This window comes from Ictidomys tridecemlineatus, chromosome X, assembly GCF_052094955.1.
Source record: "Ictidomys tridecemlineatus isolate mIctTri1 chromosome X, mIctTri1.hap1, whole genome shotgun sequence".
NCBI lineage: Eukaryota > Metazoa > Chordata > Mammalia > Rodentia > Sciuridae > Ictidomys > Ictidomys tridecemlineatus.
Genome location: NC_135493.1, coordinates 41,338,800 through 41,358,513, shown reverse-complemented (window position 1 = coordinate 41,358,513; position 19,714 = coordinate 41,338,800). Strand labels below are relative to the sequence as shown.

The 19,714-nt window shown below is 32.5% G+C and overlaps 2 protein-coding genes across 3 annotated transcripts in view; both read left to right on the top strand.

Moving 5' to 3' along the window:
- Radx (RPA1 related single stranded DNA binding protein, X-linked) overlaps positions 1-9,886 on the top strand; it is a 63,540-nt gene extending 53,654 nt beyond the window's left edge. For both annotated transcript variants that reach the window (XM_005323388.3, XM_021725217.3), the window contains 2 exons: positions 770-937; positions 8,589-9,886. In XM_005323388.3, coding sequence (XP_005323445.1) covers positions 770-937; positions 8,589-8,719 — 299 coding nt within the window. In that variant the 3' untranslated portion in view covers positions 8,720-9,886. The remainder of the gene's footprint in view (positions 1-769; positions 938-8,588) is intronic.
- Positions 9,887-16,285: 6,399 nt separating this feature from the next.
- Positions 16,286-19,714, top strand: part of Rnf128 (ring finger protein 128) — a 100,018-nt gene continuing 96,589 nt past the window's right edge. Inside the window, exon 1 of the mRNA XM_040283920.2 lies at positions 16,286-16,967. Coding sequence (XP_040139854.1) covers positions 16,562-16,967 — 406 coding nt within the window. The 5' untranslated portion in view covers positions 16,286-16,561. The remainder of the gene's footprint in view (positions 16,968-19,714) is intronic.

Sequence of the window (19,714 nt, the reverse complement as noted above, 5' to 3'; positions counted from 1 at the left end):
ATTAACCCTAATAGTTAGTATGTGAACTATGTCTTATGTATTTGAGGACAAATGGGACCGGGTTACATCATCCCTGGTCTTGCTGAAGCCAAATATCCAGATGGCAGTAAGGGAACCAAAAATCATCTCTCTTAATTCTCCTACCTGTCATGAATGATCAAGGAAGCACTCTCTATGTCTTCATTTATGTGACAAGGCTATTCTCTGGATAATAAAACATTAATTTTATATCAGTAGGGAAAACATTTTTAATTGTTATTTCTAGAAGTGGTGATAGGTTGCACTGAAGTACCTACTTTTTCAACCTATAGCAATTCAGCACATTAAAATCAAACCAGGGGCTAGGGTTGTGGCTCAGAGGTAAAGCACTCACTTACCATGTATGAGGCATTGGGTTCGATCCTCAGCATTACATAAAAATAAAATAAAGATATTGTCATAAAAAAAGATCAAACCAAGATAGGAATAGAAAAGACAGTGGAATGAATTGGACATAACTTTCCTATGTTTATATATAAATTCACCATCATGTACATCATGTAATCAGTAAAACTCCACATCATGTACAACCACAAGAATGGGATCCTGATTAGAATAAGTTATACTGCATGTATGTATAATATGTCAAAATACTCTCTACTGTCATGTGTATCTAAAAAGAACAAATACAAAATAAGATTTAAAAAAAGATCAATACAGCAAATTTGGCCTTATTAACACCATAAACTAACCCATCAAACTTTTAATAATATGTAATTTTCTCCAACAGGTCTGAACCATGAGATTGCAATTGATGTTGCATTCCTACCCATGTATTGTCCAGAAGATGTCCGAACATCTCAAATAGACACATTGTTGACCTGCATGAATTACAGCTGTGTATATCCTCCAGAAGTCACTGTCAGTGACCGATTTCCAGGCCCCAGAGCACTTGCAAGTAAGAAAATCTGTGTTCCTTTTACTCAGGAAAAAAATCATAAACAATTCTAACATTTTCCCATTGACAGTATTTAATTATGTAAGCAACTCTAGTCTTAAAACTTGATGTAGTTTAACTAAAGGTTTATTTGGTAAATGTGCCCTAAGACTTATAAAATGAGGTTGTATCTTTTAAATAAATTGAGCAACTTGTTTCTATTCTGGGCAGGCATTAAGAAATGTTCTTATAATTTGATATGTAATTATTTCATCAGATCTAAATGACATACATGTGGAACTGTGCAGTTCTAGTCTTTTTATTTTTTATTTTTTATTAGTTCTCTTTAGTTATACATGACAGTAGGATCCATTCTGATAAAATTATACAAGCATAGATTTTTATCTTATTCTAATTAGGACTCCATTCTTGTGGAGATACTCTCTTCTTTTAACTCAGGCCAGACAATTTGTCTTTTTACCTTATAATTGTCTGAAATCACAATATCTCCAAAGTATAATATAATAAAATTTCTCTCTTATAAATGTTTAGTTATTCAAGTGCTAAACAATAAATTCCTTGAGGATGGCTAGGAGTGTATGAGGTCCCAATAGTGAAACTCTTCTACCAAAAATCTGTTTAGGCTACTAAATAATATATCAAACTTTATTTCTTTAAACTTGTGAAATTATCTGTCAAATGGTAATTATCCTGTTTATTGTCTGTTTTCATTTATATTTCCAAAGCATAGAGTGAAATTCTAGCAGTTTTTACTGAGCTTACATTTAAAAGATAATACATTTAAAAGAGCATTTAAGAAAGGCTTTATTTTCCTGGGATTTTGTGGTAGGTCTTTCTAAGATGACAAAGCTCTTGAGTGTATGTTGTTTTTGAATGAATCTTTTATGAACTGCACCCAATGAAGTAACTTTTGACAGTAATGGTTATGTAAACTGAACACAAGTGTCTACTTTCATAAGAAATTAGGTTTTATATTTTCCCACAGCCCATTTTAGAGATGATATATTGGTTGACTTGCAGTATTACTTTTTATATTACAGCTCCTTGGGCTCTTTGCAATTCTAGATTTCTTAATTTATACCCTAACCTGTAGTTTAAATATTTCTGTACTAATTTTTGTTCCTTTCAATATTCAGTTCTGTCACATATCTTCTGCTATATGTATATTCCATCAACAATACAAAATATCAGGTCAGAGTTCTCAGTTATATGCTTATTGTTAGTGCCAATATTAATACAGTAGTCACTAATATGGTCACATGAAAAGTCTACCAAAGTAGTTAATATTTAGATATGAAGGACAAGAACCACTAGGGAATAAAATAAAATGATAACCAAAAACAAAGGAACTCATCTTGAGTGTAATGCCATGTTTTTCATGCTTTGGCACTAATAATAATAGTGTCCATTTAACTCTGTGGTAATCATTGTGCCTGTACATTTTATACATTTAAATTAATTTTACTAATAACCCTGCAGAGTGCACATTAATATTTACTATTTATAGAGAACTAGACTGAGAATCAGACATATTCACCAACATGAGTAACAGTCACAATTTGAACCAAATCTGTCTGATCCAAACTTTTCCATTCCTTTCATGATTCTAACTAAAAGATAAAAATAGAGTGGTGTGATATAGTGAGACATGGATTCATCCTTTAAACAGTTTTAATAAACTAACATTTTTGGGCTGGGGATGTGGCTCAAGCGGTAGCGCGCTTGCCTGGCATGCGTGCGGCCCGGGTTCGATCCTCAGCACCACATATCAACTAAGATGTTGTGTCCGCCAAGAACTAAAAAATAAATATTAAAAATTCTCTCTCTATCTCTCTCCTCTGTCACTCTCTCTTTAAAAAAATAAATAAATAAACTAACATTTTTTATTACAAAAGCTACACATGTTAATAATTAAAATTGAAACAGGAACAAAGGAACAAAAATTAGTACAGAAATATTTAAACTACAGATTAGGGTATAAATTAAGAAATCTGGAATTGCAAAGAGCCCAAATATCAGAAAGGTGTTGAATAAAAGTGCAAGTTCCCCTTCTTCCCTTCCCATATTCAGCACCTTCCACCAACCCACTCACCTATTCTCTGGAGATAACCAGAATTTTTTATTCCTTAAATAAATTATTTTTTGTAAAAAAGAAATTCTTTTTGTGTAAAGCAATATATATTCTTACTCATCCTCTGTCTCTCAAAATACCCACAAATGGAATTATATAACTGTGTGATTCTGTAACCATCTTTTTCATTTTGACAGTTTACCAGTTTACCTTGGACATTTTTCATGTTAGTATATACAGAGATACCTCATTCTTTTTAATAACTACAAAGTATTTCACTGGGTGGATATACCAAAATTTACTTCTCCAGTTGCCAACTAATGGAGAGTTAGATTGTTTCATGGTTTTTTTTTAAGGAAAAAACATTTTTATAACTTTCTTTTTTTATTTTTTATGTGGTGCTGAGAATTGAATCTAGTGCCTCACATGTGGTAGGCAAGTGCTCTGCCACTGAGCTACAGCCCCAGCCCCAAGTATTTTATTTTTCTGAGGGGGGGCGGGCAATTAGCAAATAGTACTCCAATGGGTATCCATATGTATTTGTGTGTGTGTGTGTGTGTGTGTGTGTGTGTGTGTAATCTTGATATACTACTATATCTGTAAGAAGAATTCTTAGAAGTCACTAACTCAAAATATGTGTTCATTTAAAATTTTGGTAGATGTTTTCAAATGCTTCTCTATACTAGAGACAAAGTCAAGAGTTCCACTTTATTCACATCCTTGTAAAGACAAGGTATTATTATTTTTATTAATCTTTGGCAGACTGCTGGAAAAACTAATGTGTTACTATTTTGATTTGAATTTCTTCATTATTTCTGAACTGGAAAAATCTTCATATGATTTTTAGTCACTTAAATTGTTTTGCCAAGAACTTTCTAGAAATTTCAGTGCTAGTCTTATTTTTTCCATTTAGCTATAAGAATGTTCTTTTTCTTATTAATTTTTATCTTTTATATTAAAATTAACCCTTTTTCATGTGCTAAAAATATATTTACCTAGTTTGACATTTATTCAATAGCAGTTTTCTTAAGTATTTTAAGTAATTTGTTTCTGTGTACTCAAGTACATCATCTTTTATTTTGTGGCTGCTCCTTTTCATACACAAAAAGACATCACCCAGCTCAAGACACTTTTTAAAAATTCACTATACTGGGGCTGGGGATGTGGCTCAAGCGGTCGTGCGCTTACCTGGCATGTGTGCAGCCTGGGTTCAATCCTCAGCACCACATACAAAACAAAGATGTTGTGTCCACCGAGAACTAAAAAAAAAAAAAATTAATAAATATTAAGATTTCTCTCTCTCTCTCTCTCTCTCTCTCTCTCTCTCTCTCTCTAAAAAAAATTCACTATACTTTTCCTTAGTACTTTTATAACTTTGTTACTTTTGCTTATATATTTTTAATTGTGATCAAATAGACAACACAAAATTTGCCATTTTAGCCATTTTTAAATGTCTTTTCAATTATATTAAGTACATTGACAATGTAGTGCAACCATCAGTAGTATCCATTTCCAGAATTTTTTATCATCCCAAACAGAAATACTGTACCCATTAAATAGTAACATCCCAATCCCCCCTCCTCAGCCCCTGGTAACTACTATTCCACTTTCTCTATGAATTTGTCTATTTTAGTTATTTCATGCAGATTGAATCATGGAATATTGTGTCTCACTTATTTTATTTAGTATAGCATTATCAATATTCATTCATATTGTAATATATATCAGAATGTCATTCCTTTATATGGCTAAATAATATTTCTTTGTATTATATTTTACATTTCCTTTATACATTTTTCTGTTAATGTAAATTTGGTTTATTTCTGTATTTTGGCTATTGTGAATAATTCTTCTATGAACATTGGTCTACAAGTATCTGAGTCTCTACTTTCAACTTTTTTTTGCTATAAACCCAGGAGTGGAACTGATAGATAATATGGTAATCCTACATTTAACTTTTTGAGGAATAGCCAAACTGTTTTGCACAGCATCTTCACTATTTCACTATCCCACCAGCAATCCATGATGATTCCAGATTCTTGGCATCCTCACTCAGCCCTTGTTACTTTCAAGCTGTTATATTTCATTTTGATAACAGCCACCAACATGGGTGTGAGTTGGTATCTCACTGTGGTTATGATTTGCATTTACCTAATTACTATAGATGTTGAGTATCTTTTCATGTGTTTATGGGCCATGTGTATAACTTATTTGGAGAAATTTCTATTCAATTCCTTTGCCCATTTTTACAATTCTTTAGTGGAGGCATTATAATATATGTGACTTCATTTTGACAACTTGAAATTTTAATTCATTTGGAATTTTGTGTAGATGGTGACCATAAGGATCCAGTTTTATATTTTATTTTTAAAATGGACAGTCATTTATCCCAAGTCACTTTTTGAATATGGCTTGCTGATATGAATTCCTTCTTAGTATAATATTTAATTATGAAGTACAAGAATATGAATGACTTCCACCCCCTTGGAAGCATTGAGTTGACACATCTATTGATAAACATTTCAGAAGTATAGCACAGGCAGAAGGGTTCTTACACATTCATGAAAACGCTTTTATTCTCTAGCTAATCAGGGTTTCCCATCCTGTTTTTAGCAAAGGAATACCACACTTTATTACAAGATAGGTTGGACTGTGTTGCAGTTAGTTACAAAGCAATTCTAAAGTCTCAGTGATATAACACCATAAAAGTTTCTTTCTTGGGCTGGGGATGTGGCTCAAGTGGTAGCGCGCTTGCCTGGCATGCGTGAGGCCCGGGTTCGATCCTCAGCACCACATACCAACAAAGATGTTGTGTCCGCCGAGAACTAAAAAATAAATATTAAAAATTCTCTCTCTCTCTCTCTCTCCTCTCTTACTCTCTCTTTAAAAAAAAAATTTCTTTCTTGCTTCAGTGTGATACAGTGAGTCACCAGCTCTCTTCCCAGTACTTATTCACCAATACAACAGGGAAGCATGTATCACACTGAAGCAAGAAACTTTTTATTGTGTTAACTTCCCTCTTGTTGCTGCCTTAGCAAGAACAGATGACTTCTAAGGTTGCCAAGGCAAAGAAAGAAAGAGATGGATAAACTCACTTATTTTTTGACCTATGTAAGTGACACATCACTCCCACTCATTTTCTAATTTTCCAGAACCCAATTACATGATATCAACCTAGTTTCAAAGGATGCCAGGACACATTGTCTTATCCTGTAACCAATAATAGCAAACAAAGCGAGAATACATAGAGCTTTCTTTGTCTCACTTTATATATGTCTGATGTTACTAAAATGTGTAATTCTTGTTATACTATCAATTTCAAGTAAAATGTACAAAAGTTCATTTTATAGATAAAATTTGTAGTCATTTGATTAAAATATTTATGTCATATAAATGATATCTTTATTTCACAATAGTTTTGCTTAAGTAAAAATTATTGCTGCAATTATTTGAGTGCTTTCTATGTGGTTAGCCACCATTCTAAAGTGCTTCGTGGTATTTAACACTAAAAACACTGCTCTAAATAATCAAATTGAGACATAGAGAAGTTGTCTTTTGCTTGAAGTATTACATAATTGGCAAAGTGGGTGGTATGTAAATCATTGTTTATAAAAGTCAATATATTATAGCAATTAGAATTAGTAAGGTTTGGGTTATTGACATTAAAATCAAAGCTAAAGGTCTTGAAATCTTTCCAGTTACCTGGATGAAAGTCCATCCCACTCAAAAAATAACAAAATTATATAGTGCTAGCATTTGTTATAACATTCATGTGTTTTATTTAGCTTATACAATTTTAAATCATTCATTAGATATTTTATATGTCTAAAATGGGTTTACTGTGAAGTTAATGAATCCTGAGCATTCATAGATCCCTCTCAAATCCCTCTTTCTTTCTTAATCATTGCCTCTGTTGGTTCTCTGATAGTATTTTTTTCATAAAAGGGTCCCAAATAGTATTCCCTTTAGAGGTTTTCAGAGTGCAGTAGATGCACTCCCAAATTTTAGTGCAAATTTATAGAGATATAGCTCTACCCTAAAAGGCTGAAAGCTTATACCTTGAAGCTTTACTATCTGGATTAGAATCATGTGAGTTTGTTACTTAACCTCTAAGTTTTTTGTTTTCTCATATTTAAAAAGTCTGTCATTTGTAGCCACTAAACTCATATAATCTATTTGCTTAGTAGTAGTGGACTAATGTTTTGACAGTTTCCTTAAACAATAAGGGCCAAGAAAATAAAGAAAAATATATTCTAGTTTTTGCAGATTGAACCTGTGCCACAGCACTTCTTCGACACTTAGCCAAGGCTATTTAGAACTCTGCCTTAGCCTTCACTTCCTGCTTGCTCAGAGCCTGAAGGTCAGCTAGAGGTAAATGATCAGTCTTCTCAGGCCTTTTCTGAGCATGCATCAAGTCCTTAGTATGTGTAAAGTCTTCTTGATTCCCCAGTGTTCAAAGGCACTTTTAAACAAATCTATTCTCCCATTTATCTCTTTTCTCAACTTCTATCCTGCCCAGAATTTCACTGTTCAATATTTTTTCTTTGTATGCTTTCAGCAAAAGCAGTTGTGGGGAAAGCCACCCCAGGTGAGAGAATGATCCACTCTGGGTAAAATGAAAGCAAGTCCTTGCACCTGGACTTTGAGGGAACTGTCAGATGAGTCAAAACACACAGCTGCATAATTGAGACTAAGTTCTACATTGCTCTCTTTGGTACTAACAATCTCCACCAAGGAGTGTGAGTTGTCATCTTCATGGTCACTAATCATCTGGAGTATGAAATATGATAGCCAGGCTATTTAAAACATCATAGCACACTCTTACCATAGTGTAGCACTTTCTTTCTTTCTTAATCATTGCCTCTGATGGTTCTAAATTTTTGTCTAGATTAAGAGTTTGCCAAATGTTGATTCTGGAATTTTTCCCAGTTTATAAGATGCTTAATGGAGAGACAGAGCCCTGGATTTCCCTATTCTGCTATTTTCAGTGATATCATTCATCTGATCAATTTTTGGTAAAGCTTGAGAGTATCTAAAGACGCCCTAGTTGATACAAGCCACTTCAAAGGAAATACACTTAAAAGAACCCTAAATTATGTATTCATACACATATATGCATATGCATAGGTCATTAGAGTATATGTTAGATATATGTTGTTTTGCTTTATGGCTCATAAATTTTACAAAAACATTGATAATTTAATTGCAAAATAGGAAAACTTAAATTTGCATTTCTTTGAAGTTTAATATAAGCTGTTTATTTGGAACATTATAAATGACCTTGAAAATATGTGCTTTTATGTTGCTTCACCTAAAAAAAAGGAAAGAAAATTAAATATGACTTTGGAAAGTCATATCTTGAAATTATTGGTAGTATCTCTTTGATGTGCTCACTTTTATCTGTAGAAGTTAGATTACTATAACAAAAATTTGGTAAATGCATATGATACATTGGAAGGAGATGGGGGACAGTGTTAATATTGTAAGACAAAAATCATCAGGTAATGTGATTCTAAATGCAAGTAAATATTTAACTATTTTACAATATTTACCATCTGTTTTTTTTTTTTTTACTTTTAGGTGATATTATAAGAGCAGCAACTGAACTGGATAGAGTACATATCATTGGTATCTTGGATATCTGTAATTTGGGTAACAACAAAGTGGAAGTCTATTTGCAGAAAATTTATAGTCCAGAGAATACCTCTTAAATTTGCCAAATGAATTATTACAGGTTATAAAGAGGACACTGCTTAAAGATATTCTATTATTTTGTTGATATTTTTAGCAACTGTTTTCAGCAAGAATATTACTTGAGCTCTGAAGTTAAGTGGCTTATGTTTGTCCTGTATTTGGAGCTAATGCACTAATACTAGATTCATTATTGAAAAAGGTTATCAAAACAATTCTTATGTATCAAAAAATTACCTTACTATATGACTATTATCTTGACTTGTCATAATTTATGTTCAGTGTTCCATTTGTGAAGTGTACTTTTATTCTAAAGGTTCAGTATAAGGCATCCAGACTTACAAGAGTAACTTTTCCTAGAGATTTAGCATCCTTCCAATTTTATTCACATGTAATGACAGATTTTGAATTGCCAATTTGAAGATTAAATTCTCCTTCTCTTAAAGTGGTCAACTTGCATTCTCACAACCAAAGTAATTTCAATCATTTGCAAAAGCACATGTGGATTGTTACAGTCTTGTTGCCCCAGGTCTCAAAAGTTTGGTCAGCTGTAAAATGAATGAGCCAAATTAAATTGTCTTCAAGTTTTTCCATACTATACTGTGATTTTTTTATATGCTTTGGATTTCTAAATATTTTGGCCAGTGTATGATGTTAAATACAGAGGCTGCAGTATGTCTATATTCTTGCTGTATTCATTTTTGTAGTTCCAAATATGTAATGTGAGTTTAGATAGTGAAATTTCATTTCATATTAACATCTTAAGTGCTCATATTAAAGTAAAAAACAGTAACTAAGGAATTGTTTTCATTCTGGTTGTCTTACACTTCATGTTAAATGTAAATGGCCACTCTGCATTTGCAAGGCCCTGTGGTTGACATCTATATGGTTTGTTAGATGAGCTAAAACAACCATGAAAAGAGATTAAAGATTATTCTATATCAAAATGATTCTGAATGTAGTTAAGCTATTAACTTGTAGGATTTTCTTGTAGCCCTATAGTTGTTACTTCATATGCTATACATTTTAAATTGTTGGGCAGCCTAAGAACTTAAAGATATACTGCAGTTTGTTTATAAATGTGTTCACTCTTCTATTCTTCATAACTGTGTTTAAATGTTAAGTAAAATAGTAAATCCTTGTGTTACAATTTTGAGTGTATTATTAAAGAAGCTAAAATGCAATGACTTTTTTGGTCTCGTTTCATTTTTAATGAATTTGATGTGTTTTCTTCGTATTTGGGGGGTTATATGTACTTGCTAAATGAGCCAAGATGATTTTTCCATATGGGTTGTTTATCAAATGGAAACTAGGTTTTCAGTTTAAGCTATTATAACTTTTAAAAGGCAATTCCATTTTAGTGCTACATAAATGTGAGAGAGAGAAAACCTTAAATATTCATTGAAGGAAAACCACAGGCAAAGATTTCAATACTATACATGGGTATAATTTCTCTTTTTATATTGCATAGGAAATAAAATCTATTTTAAAATTTGAGGAGATTCAAATAAAACTTCACCTGGAAATTTAGTTTATGTTCTAGCAATATTTCTGTCCAAATTTGAAGTTCAAAATCTCTGTCCCTATATCAGGTTGTTGCAAAATTGGATAGCTACTATGGCAATTTCCTAGAAAAATAGCATATTATAATCAGAAAAAAATATCTTAAAGAGATGTGTTATTAATTGCAAAGCAACACAAATATACTTCTTTAATTCTATCTTCACATTAACAAGTTGATTAGTAAATTATAAAATACTACATAATCTACCAGAGGACCACAGTAGATCACCAAAGTTTCTAATTTGGGGTACAAATAAGATATACATACACATTTAAATCCTTGAGTAAGCTGATAAAACTCAAAGGAAAATTTGAGTTCATTTTCTCTTAGATGAACATTTTTATTTCTTTGCTGAAACTATACTATTCTCATTCATATTAAAAAGAGGATTTCAGATTTGAAATTCTTATTTTGTAATATTAACAAAATTATTCTATGAAGAATATAAACTATAACCAAATCTTATTTTTCTAAAGCCATTTATATGAGTTATAATTTAGCTTGTTGGTATTTCACCAGTTATCTTTTCAAATACATTTACTTTTTTTTTCTTTGTTAAGCATTGCTGCCCAAGAATTTGCATGCAAATTGGTAAGGGCTGAATTGTGTATAATTAGTTCTGTTTATTTCAATAATCAACTATTTTTGATAATATATTGCTAGGGGTAATTGTTGAAAATACATAAAAATTAGATTTGAGGCTTATGTGAAGTTTTTACTTATGTAAGATAATATTTGAGTTTGTGTTAATTCTCCAAAAAAGAATCATTATATATAAATGGATATAAACTTTTCTTTTAAACCAACCATGCACCTCATTCTTGCATCTTGTATTGTTATATCAATACCTTTTCTCACCCAAGTTTTTTTCCATTATACTTATCTGTGTAGAAACATACAGATTTAAAGCTAGCCACAGCTCTGTCTAAATCCCTGTAGGATCTTAAGAAAAGCCATTTAAATTGGTTGGCCTCAATTTACTTATTTGTAAATTTGCAAATAGTCTCATCCAGTTCTATGATTCTTTTGGTCTATTATTATAGTTATTAGAGAGCTGAAAATGCCTTTGAGTTATTTTCATGAAACAAGGTTTTCTATTAATAACATTTCAAAGTTCTCTTAAAACTTCACTGCAACCAAAAACCAAACACTGAAATTGTTTAATCCTAGATTTTTAATTGTTAGTGTTTTTTCCTAATTTAATGTGTTATTTTTATATATCTGTGTATATGTATATATGTGTGTATATATTTATATGGCAGAAATCTAAAATATTTCAGCTTTTAAAAGTGATGTGTACATTTGCAGTGAAAAATCAAACATTTTTTTAAAGAACTTATTTTCTGATGTTATTTGAAGGTTACTGTTTTTGACTCCTATTACCTTCAGTTCTAGAAGGTACCTCTAATGAGGTGTTAATATCTATATTGTAGATAGAGATAAGGTTTATACTCTGGAATCTTTTTTCTTTAAACTGTAATTTGAGCACAAAATAAAATGTTTGAATAACAATAAAATCAATATTTTAGGTCATTGTGAGATAAACACAACCCTGAAACTCATAAAAGAATGAGCCGATGTTATGAACATATTTGAAATATGTTTTTTTAGTTATACATTGGCACAATATCTTTATTTTGTTTATTTATTTTTATGTGATGCTGAGGATCAAACCCATTGCCTCACATATTCCAGGCAAGTGCTCTGCCACTGAGCCACAACCCCAGCCCTGAACTTTTTTTTGTATATTTGTTGACCATTTGTATTTCTTTTGAGAAGTGTCTGTTTAGTTCTTTTGCCCATTTATTGACTGCTTCATATATTTATTTATTTATTTGGTATTACGTTTTTAGAGTTCTTTGTATATTCTGGATATTAATGCCTTATTTAAAATTACATTCATATTTCGTCTCACTCCAGTCAGAATGGCAATTATCAAGAACACAGGTGAGTGAGGATGTGGGGGATAATATACATTAATACCTTTTTGGTGGGGCTGAAAATTAGCATAATCAATCTGTAAATCAGTATATTCCACAATAAAATGAATATCAAACCACCCTATGTCCCAGCTACTGAACTCCTCAGTATTTCCAAAAGATTTATAATCAGCATGCTACAATGATGCAGCCACATCAACATTTGTTAACAGCACAATTCACAATAGCCAAGCTATGGAACAAACCTAGGTGCCCTTCAACAGATTACTGTATAAAAATGTGTGCCAGGTGTGGTGGTGCACACCTATAATCACAGTGGCTCAGAAGTCTGAGGCAGAAGGATCATGAATTCAAAGCCAGTCTCAATAACTTAGGGAGGACCTAAGCAACTTAGTAAGACCCACAAGTATTACTTGTGGAAATTTCTGGTTTTCAAGATACTTCATAAATGTTCAGAGTACCATCTAAAGTGCAAATAAACACCAAACCTTTATAGGCTGGAAGTTAAATCACACTGAATAAAATAGACAGCAACTAATCTGTCAAAACCAGATTATATCCAGTTACTATACAATTTGAATGATATAAAGTTCTTTTTTTATTTGTCCTAATTAGTTATACATGATAGTAGAATGTATTTTGACATATTATATACATATGGAGTATAACTTTTCATTCTTCTGGTTGTACATGATGTAGAATTACATTGGTCATGTAATCATATATGCATGTAGGGTAGTAATATTCATTGTGCTATCTTTCCTATTCTCATTCCCCCTACCTTACCTTCATTTCCCTTTGTCTAATCCAAAGTACTTCTATTTTCCCACAGCCCCCAATTTATTGTGAATTAGCACCCACGAATCAGAGAAAACATTCAGCCTTTGGTTTTTTGGGATTCACTTATTTGACTTAGCATGATATTCTCCAGTTCCATCCATTTACCTGCAAATGCCATAATTTCATTATTCTTTATGGCTGAGCCATATTCCATTGTGTGTATATACCACATTTTCTTTATCCATTCATCTGTTGAAAGCTAGCTAGATTGGTTCCATAGTTTAGCTATTGTGCATTGAACTGCTATAAGCATTGATGTGGCTACATCACCGTAATATGCTGACTTTAAGTCCTTTGGGCATAAACCAAGGAATGGGATAACTGGGTAAAATGGTGGATCTATTCCATGTTTTCTGAGTAATCTCCATACTGCTTTCCATAGTGGTTGCACCAATTTGCAGTCCCACCAACAATGTATGAGTGTACATTTCCCCCCCGACACACACATCCTCACCAACATTTATTGTTACTTGTATTCTTGATAATTGCCATTCTGGCTGGAGTGAAATGAAATCTCAGTGTAGTTTTAATTTGCATTTCTCTAATTGCTAGAGATATTGAACATTTTTTCATGTATTTGTTGCCCAATTTTCTGTCTTCTATGAAATGTCTGTTCAGTTCCTTAGACCATTTATTGATTGGGTTATTTGGGTTGATTTTTTTTATAGATTTATTTTTTAGTTGTAGTTGGGCACAACACCTTTATTTTATTTATTTATTTTTTTAATGTAGTGCTGAGGATCGAACCCAGGGCCTCCCACCTGCAAGGTGTGCACTCTACCACTGAGCCACAACCCCAGCCCTAGGGTTATCTTGTGTGTGTGTGTGTGTGTGTGTGTGTGTGTGTGTGTGTGTGTGTGTGTATGTTAAGTTTTTTGAGGGTTTTTTTTCATTTTTTTTAGTTGTAGATGAATACAATACGTTTATTTTATTTATTTATTTATTTATTTTTACATGGCACTGAGGATAGAACCCAGTGCTTCACACATACTAGACAAGCACTCTACCGCTGAGCACAACCCCAGCCCAAGTCTTTTGAGTTCTGTATATATCCTGAAAATGTGCAGGTGGCAACAATTTTCTCTCATTCTGTAGGCTCTCTTTTCACATTGTTGATTGTTTCCTTTGTGTGAAGAAGCTTTTTTAGTTTTATTCCATCCCATTAATTGATTCTTGATTTTACTTTTTGCACTTTATGAGTCTTATTAAAGAAGTCAGTTCGTACAACGACATGATGTAGATTTGGGCCTATGTTTTCTTCTATTAAGCACAGGTTCTTTGTTCTAATGCTTAAATCTTTGATCCACTCTGAGTTTTGTGCAGGGTGAGAGATCTAAAGTTCTTGAACTGGACAGTGCATAGGAATTACCTAGAGATCTTATTTTAAATGAGAATTCCAAGATTTTCCTTAGATTCTGATTCATGGTGATGGAGAGTGGGAGCCAGGAACCTTCATTTTAATAAGCCTCTAAGGGATTATAATGTAGGTGCTTCAGAGACAAAACTTTAAAAATACTGAATAAGCACTTAGACAACTCACCCTCCAGTAAACTACTTTAAGATTAAAAAGAAAATTATACTAATGAGTTAGTTTTACTTAATTGCAGATATTTAAAGGCAATTTGAAAGTATCTTTGGATATAATGACTCTAAACTCTGTAAAAGGAAAACATAACACATGTACAAGTTATACAATGCTGGCTACCATATGAAGTCAACGCACTTCAACCTCCAGAGTAATTTAACCTAAAATTTCAGTGAAGTTCTCATTAACATTCCAACACTGCCACAGAGTGTTGTGGGAAAGTTTTCATTTTTAAGGTACATAATGATGCAACATTTGCAATAATATAGTGTGAAGATTTGAAACTAGTATTTTAAGATTATTTAACAAAATCTAGCTTTTATTGTATTTAGCTAACTTCTCACTGATCTGTTTTTAAACAGTTTTCATGAGTGGTTTTTCCTTTAGGAGCAATGTAATGAATGATTGAAAGGATTATATCAAACTTCTGGGACTTCACTAATTACTTGCATGCTGGATTCTGGTGTTGAATTTATCACAAATGACTGATCATCAGCAATCAAACTAGGGCTTTGACAATAATATTTTCATAATAACATTTGTTTTCAGTCTGATTATGTTTGTCTTTAACACATCAAAATAATAGTGTGATAGCAAAATGAGTCATTGGCAGCTATGATATAATAGAAAAGTTAATATTTGTATTATTCACCTGTTGGAATTTATTCAGCAAGGTTCTACAGGTCATTCCTATAACTCCTTTCCTCTGCTGGGTGGTATTGATTGTCAATTCCCACCCTTGATTGTGGTAGTTTTCCTGATTCCAGACTCTTTGCCTTGGACTTTTAACTATCACTGTGTCTGCCTTCCTTTTGACCTGGTGGCTTTCTGCTTCTCTGACAGCCTCATTCTTGTTAGTCTAGGTTGCTGACTCTTGACCCAATGAGACTCCTGTTATCTCTGTTTTCTGTTTATCTTCTTGTCTTTTCATCTATTCCTTCAGCAGCCCTTACCACACGTAGCAATCTCCCCATCCCAGAAAATTGCCCAGACAAGATGATCCTCTAGCAATGTAAGTCCAACTGCTGCTAGGATCCAGTGTACACCTGACTTAAAATAGAGCTTTAAGTACATAAAGCAATTTTTAAAACCTATTTATGCTTTTGGAAGAATGAAAATTACAAACTCTAAATGTTAAAAGTTAAACCTTGAACAATCCTTTTAGAGTATAACACATGGGGGAAAATTAATGGAATGCAGCAACTCATAAGTATCAATCAACAAATATTTGAGTGCCTACCATGGGCAAGGCACTGTATGTGAAAAGATCTCTAACCGCTGGATTATGTTTGGTTTCTAACAAACAAGGTAGCAGATCATATTCCTTGGGGAGCCTGCTAAGAAAAAAAATCCACAAAGAAATTAGAGGATAAAAAAGCAGTAAAATCCTTTCTACTAATGCCAGAGCAATTAAAATTATGGATCTTAACTTACTCTGGCTGAACTAGTTGATAACATATTTCAGCAGAGCTTGGAAAACCAGTTTAGTACTGTAGATATTCTGAGAGGTGACTTTCAGCCTTGTCACATGTGATTCCCAAGAGTCCAGTTCCTCATTCCAATCCACTCCGTGTTTATGAAAGTGCATTAGCTGGAACAGTAAGAAGAAAAAAAAACACACTGCAGGAAGTCATCCAATTCTGATAAGTTGACATGTAGAATAAAGTTGATGGTGTTATTTAGTACTAAGGTAGTCTGGATAAGGGTTGTATATGTGTGTTGGAGGAGGGACAGGCAAAGGTGAACGTAGATAACTAAAGTGAAAAAAAAAGAGCTGATGTATTCAGAGCTTATGTTGCTAGAGGCAAGATCAGTTACCTGCCTGCAACTGAAATTTCAAACTTTTGTTTAGCAGGGAAATGAGTGGACAATGGTGACTGATAGTTGGAAATAACAGCAGACATCTTAAGTTTTATGCTCAAATGAATGAGCAATGAACCAGGAGAATAAGTCCAGTTTTTCCTGGCTCCTGGTAATTTTTACCTTTTTACTTAAAAATACAGCAACTTTTTCACTGAATGCCTATGTGACTGTGACTTATTATAATGAAACCAGCAACTACACTACAACAGAGGCATGTGAATGTGGTGTTTATGGATTAGCCTCACCAGTGGCTAATGCGATGGGGGTGGTAGGCATCCCTAAGAACAATAACTACCAAGCTTGTGACTTCAACACTGAATTTACTAATACTAAGAAGCCCTGGATTGCACTGATAGAAAGAGGTAATTGTTCATTTTCCGAAAAAATTCAAACAGCGGGTAGAAGAAATGCTGATGCTGTTGTGATTTACAATGCTCCAGAGACTGGCAACCAGACGATACAGATGGGAAATTTTGGTAAGTAAGAATTGATTCCCAAATAAAGTTAATCTCTTTGTATATCTTACAGTGGCATTTCCATCTAGAATCACTCTAGGATCTGGCAATGAAGTTATAAAACAATCTTACTTTATACTTACCAGGACATTACTTGGAATTATCTTTAATTAATTTGTCCCAAGAACAATAGCAGTCCATGAAGTAGTTCCTGTTTCCTTTCAATTTTTATTAGTTCTACAATTTTTTTTCAGCCTGCATTGCATAATTACTTTTTAATAAGTCCTATCTTCACCTCTAAACATTGAAATATAATATTTTGATTAATAGCTGTGTTTTCCAGTTTGATTCATTTTCTCCCCCCAAAAAGACTGTATATATTCAAGTATATTAAACTACAAAACTGATTATTATGAATAAAGAATAGCATACTGTAAATGTGTAAAATGTTACAGAAATAAGAATTAGATTATTCTGTATGCATGTAAAACTTAAACATTCGTGGGACTTACATATACAAAACTACTATGCAAGAAATGTTATCCATTTAAAAAAGTATGGAAGAAATAGGGTAGCATTGTAACTCATGTGAAAAATAAAGATTTCCCTTAGAAGTGTTTACTGATGACTTCTTAAGTAAACAATCTAATCACCTAATTTATTAACAGTAAAGGAATTTGGTTTTGAAAATTACTATTTTTTGTTCTATTTTATTTTGTAGAAAAAATTTCATTTTCTGGATAAATGTTTTTTTTTTAAAACCACTGAAGTAAACTTCTGCCCCAAGTTTTCAAGGATGGACATGTATATCTTTTACTCCAGATTTAGCATAAGGGAATATGGGGGAATAATTTCAAACAAGGGCAATAATTTCAAATAAGGGATGATGTAAATGAATATAATATTTTGATAATTGATGTCAATACCATCAAATTTGACCTGCAAAAACATTAATGCAAATTAAACACATTTCAGAATTGTGAAAAGAAGAAAATTGAATTTATGTTAATAATAAGAGAGTACTTGGAATATTCCAAGTTATATACATATAAGATGACACTTTAGTACTAATGTTTGAAAAACAAGTTTATTGTTTCTCTGAAAAGCCTGGTATGGTCTTTCAGCAGTACAAGCTTATTGTAAATGTACAAAAACTCTACTTGCTAATTTTTGTAACACATTCTGGATGTCACCAGAGCTCAGGTAGTCACATTTTTTTTATTTTTCAAGCTAAAAACTTTTCACAAGCATTCCCTGAATGTTCCTGATTTCACAAGTGGCTTTTATATTTGTAGAAAAAAGCAATGTAACTTTCTGGTGGCAAATGGAAATTAAATCTATCTTAAAGTAACTACTCCCTTCCTATGCAGAGATACTAAGTGCTCTAGGTTTCTTTTTGCATGCACAATCATATTCTACATAGTTGCTCTCCTGCTATTTTTAAAGTATAAACAGTATCAAACTAATTAGTAGTCCTGTTTTCAAAACTTGACTTGCAACCTGCAGTAAGGGTCAACATCTAGTGGAATGTAGGCACTCCATCCATTGCTGAATTTTAAATATTTACAAAAGATCACTCACAGTAAATGTCTCCAAAAGGTATGTGAACCATCATTTGAATACATAACCCTGACCACAGTTTTAAGAAGAAGATAGTTAGACTTATCATTCAATGTATACATCCAATATAATCAAAGGCAGGTAAGAAAAATCATTTTTAAAAAACTATAGCATTGCCCCTGTTTTAAAATAAGCACAGTAGACCAGGTGTGATGGTGCATGCCTTTAATAATCCCAGTGGCTGGGGAGGCTGAGACAGGAAGATCTCAAGTTCAAAGCCAGCCTCATCAACTTTGCAAGGCCTTAAGCAACTCAGAAAGACCCTATCTCAAAATAAAATAAAATAAGAAGGACTGGGGATATGGCTCAGTGGTAAAGCATCCCTGGGTCCAATCCCCAGTACCAAATTAAATAAATAAATAAATAAATAAATAAGCACATTGAGCCAAGTAGGGTGCCACATGCTTAGAATCCAACTACTTTGGTGGCTGATCCAGGAGGATCATGAGTTTGAGACCAGTATAATCAACTATGTGAAACCCCAGGCTAAAATTACAATAAACACATTGAAATATATAGGATAGAGGGGAGATAGGGATGGAGAAATGTTGATCAATGGGTACTAAATTAAAGTTAGGTCAGAGTAAGAAATTCTGGTATGCTATTTCCCAGTGGGGTGACTAGAGATAATAATAAGCTACTATATATATTTTAAAAGGGGTTGAAAAGAAGGGAGAGGGATAGGAATAGGAAAGATAGTAGAATGAATCTGACATAATTTTCATATATATATATATATATATATATATACACCACAGTGAATCACAGCATTGTGTATATCCACAAGACTGGGCCCCTAAACAGAGTGTAATATATTCCATGTTTGTAAAAATATATCAAAAAAGATCCTACTGTCATATATAATTACAAAGAACAAATTTTTAAAATTTAAAAAGTGTATGTTTTCACCTAAATAAATGATAAATATTTGAGGAGATAGATATGTTTACCCTGATTTAAACATTGCAATGTAAACAAGTACCAGAATATCACATTAGTATCCCATTAATATGTATAATGTTTACATTTTTATGTATCAGTTAAAATTTAATTTGAATTAAAGAAAAGAAAGCATAATGATAATGACTATAATAGTTAACATTCATTTGATTTATTATAGATCAGGCACTATTCTAGGGCTTTTGTTT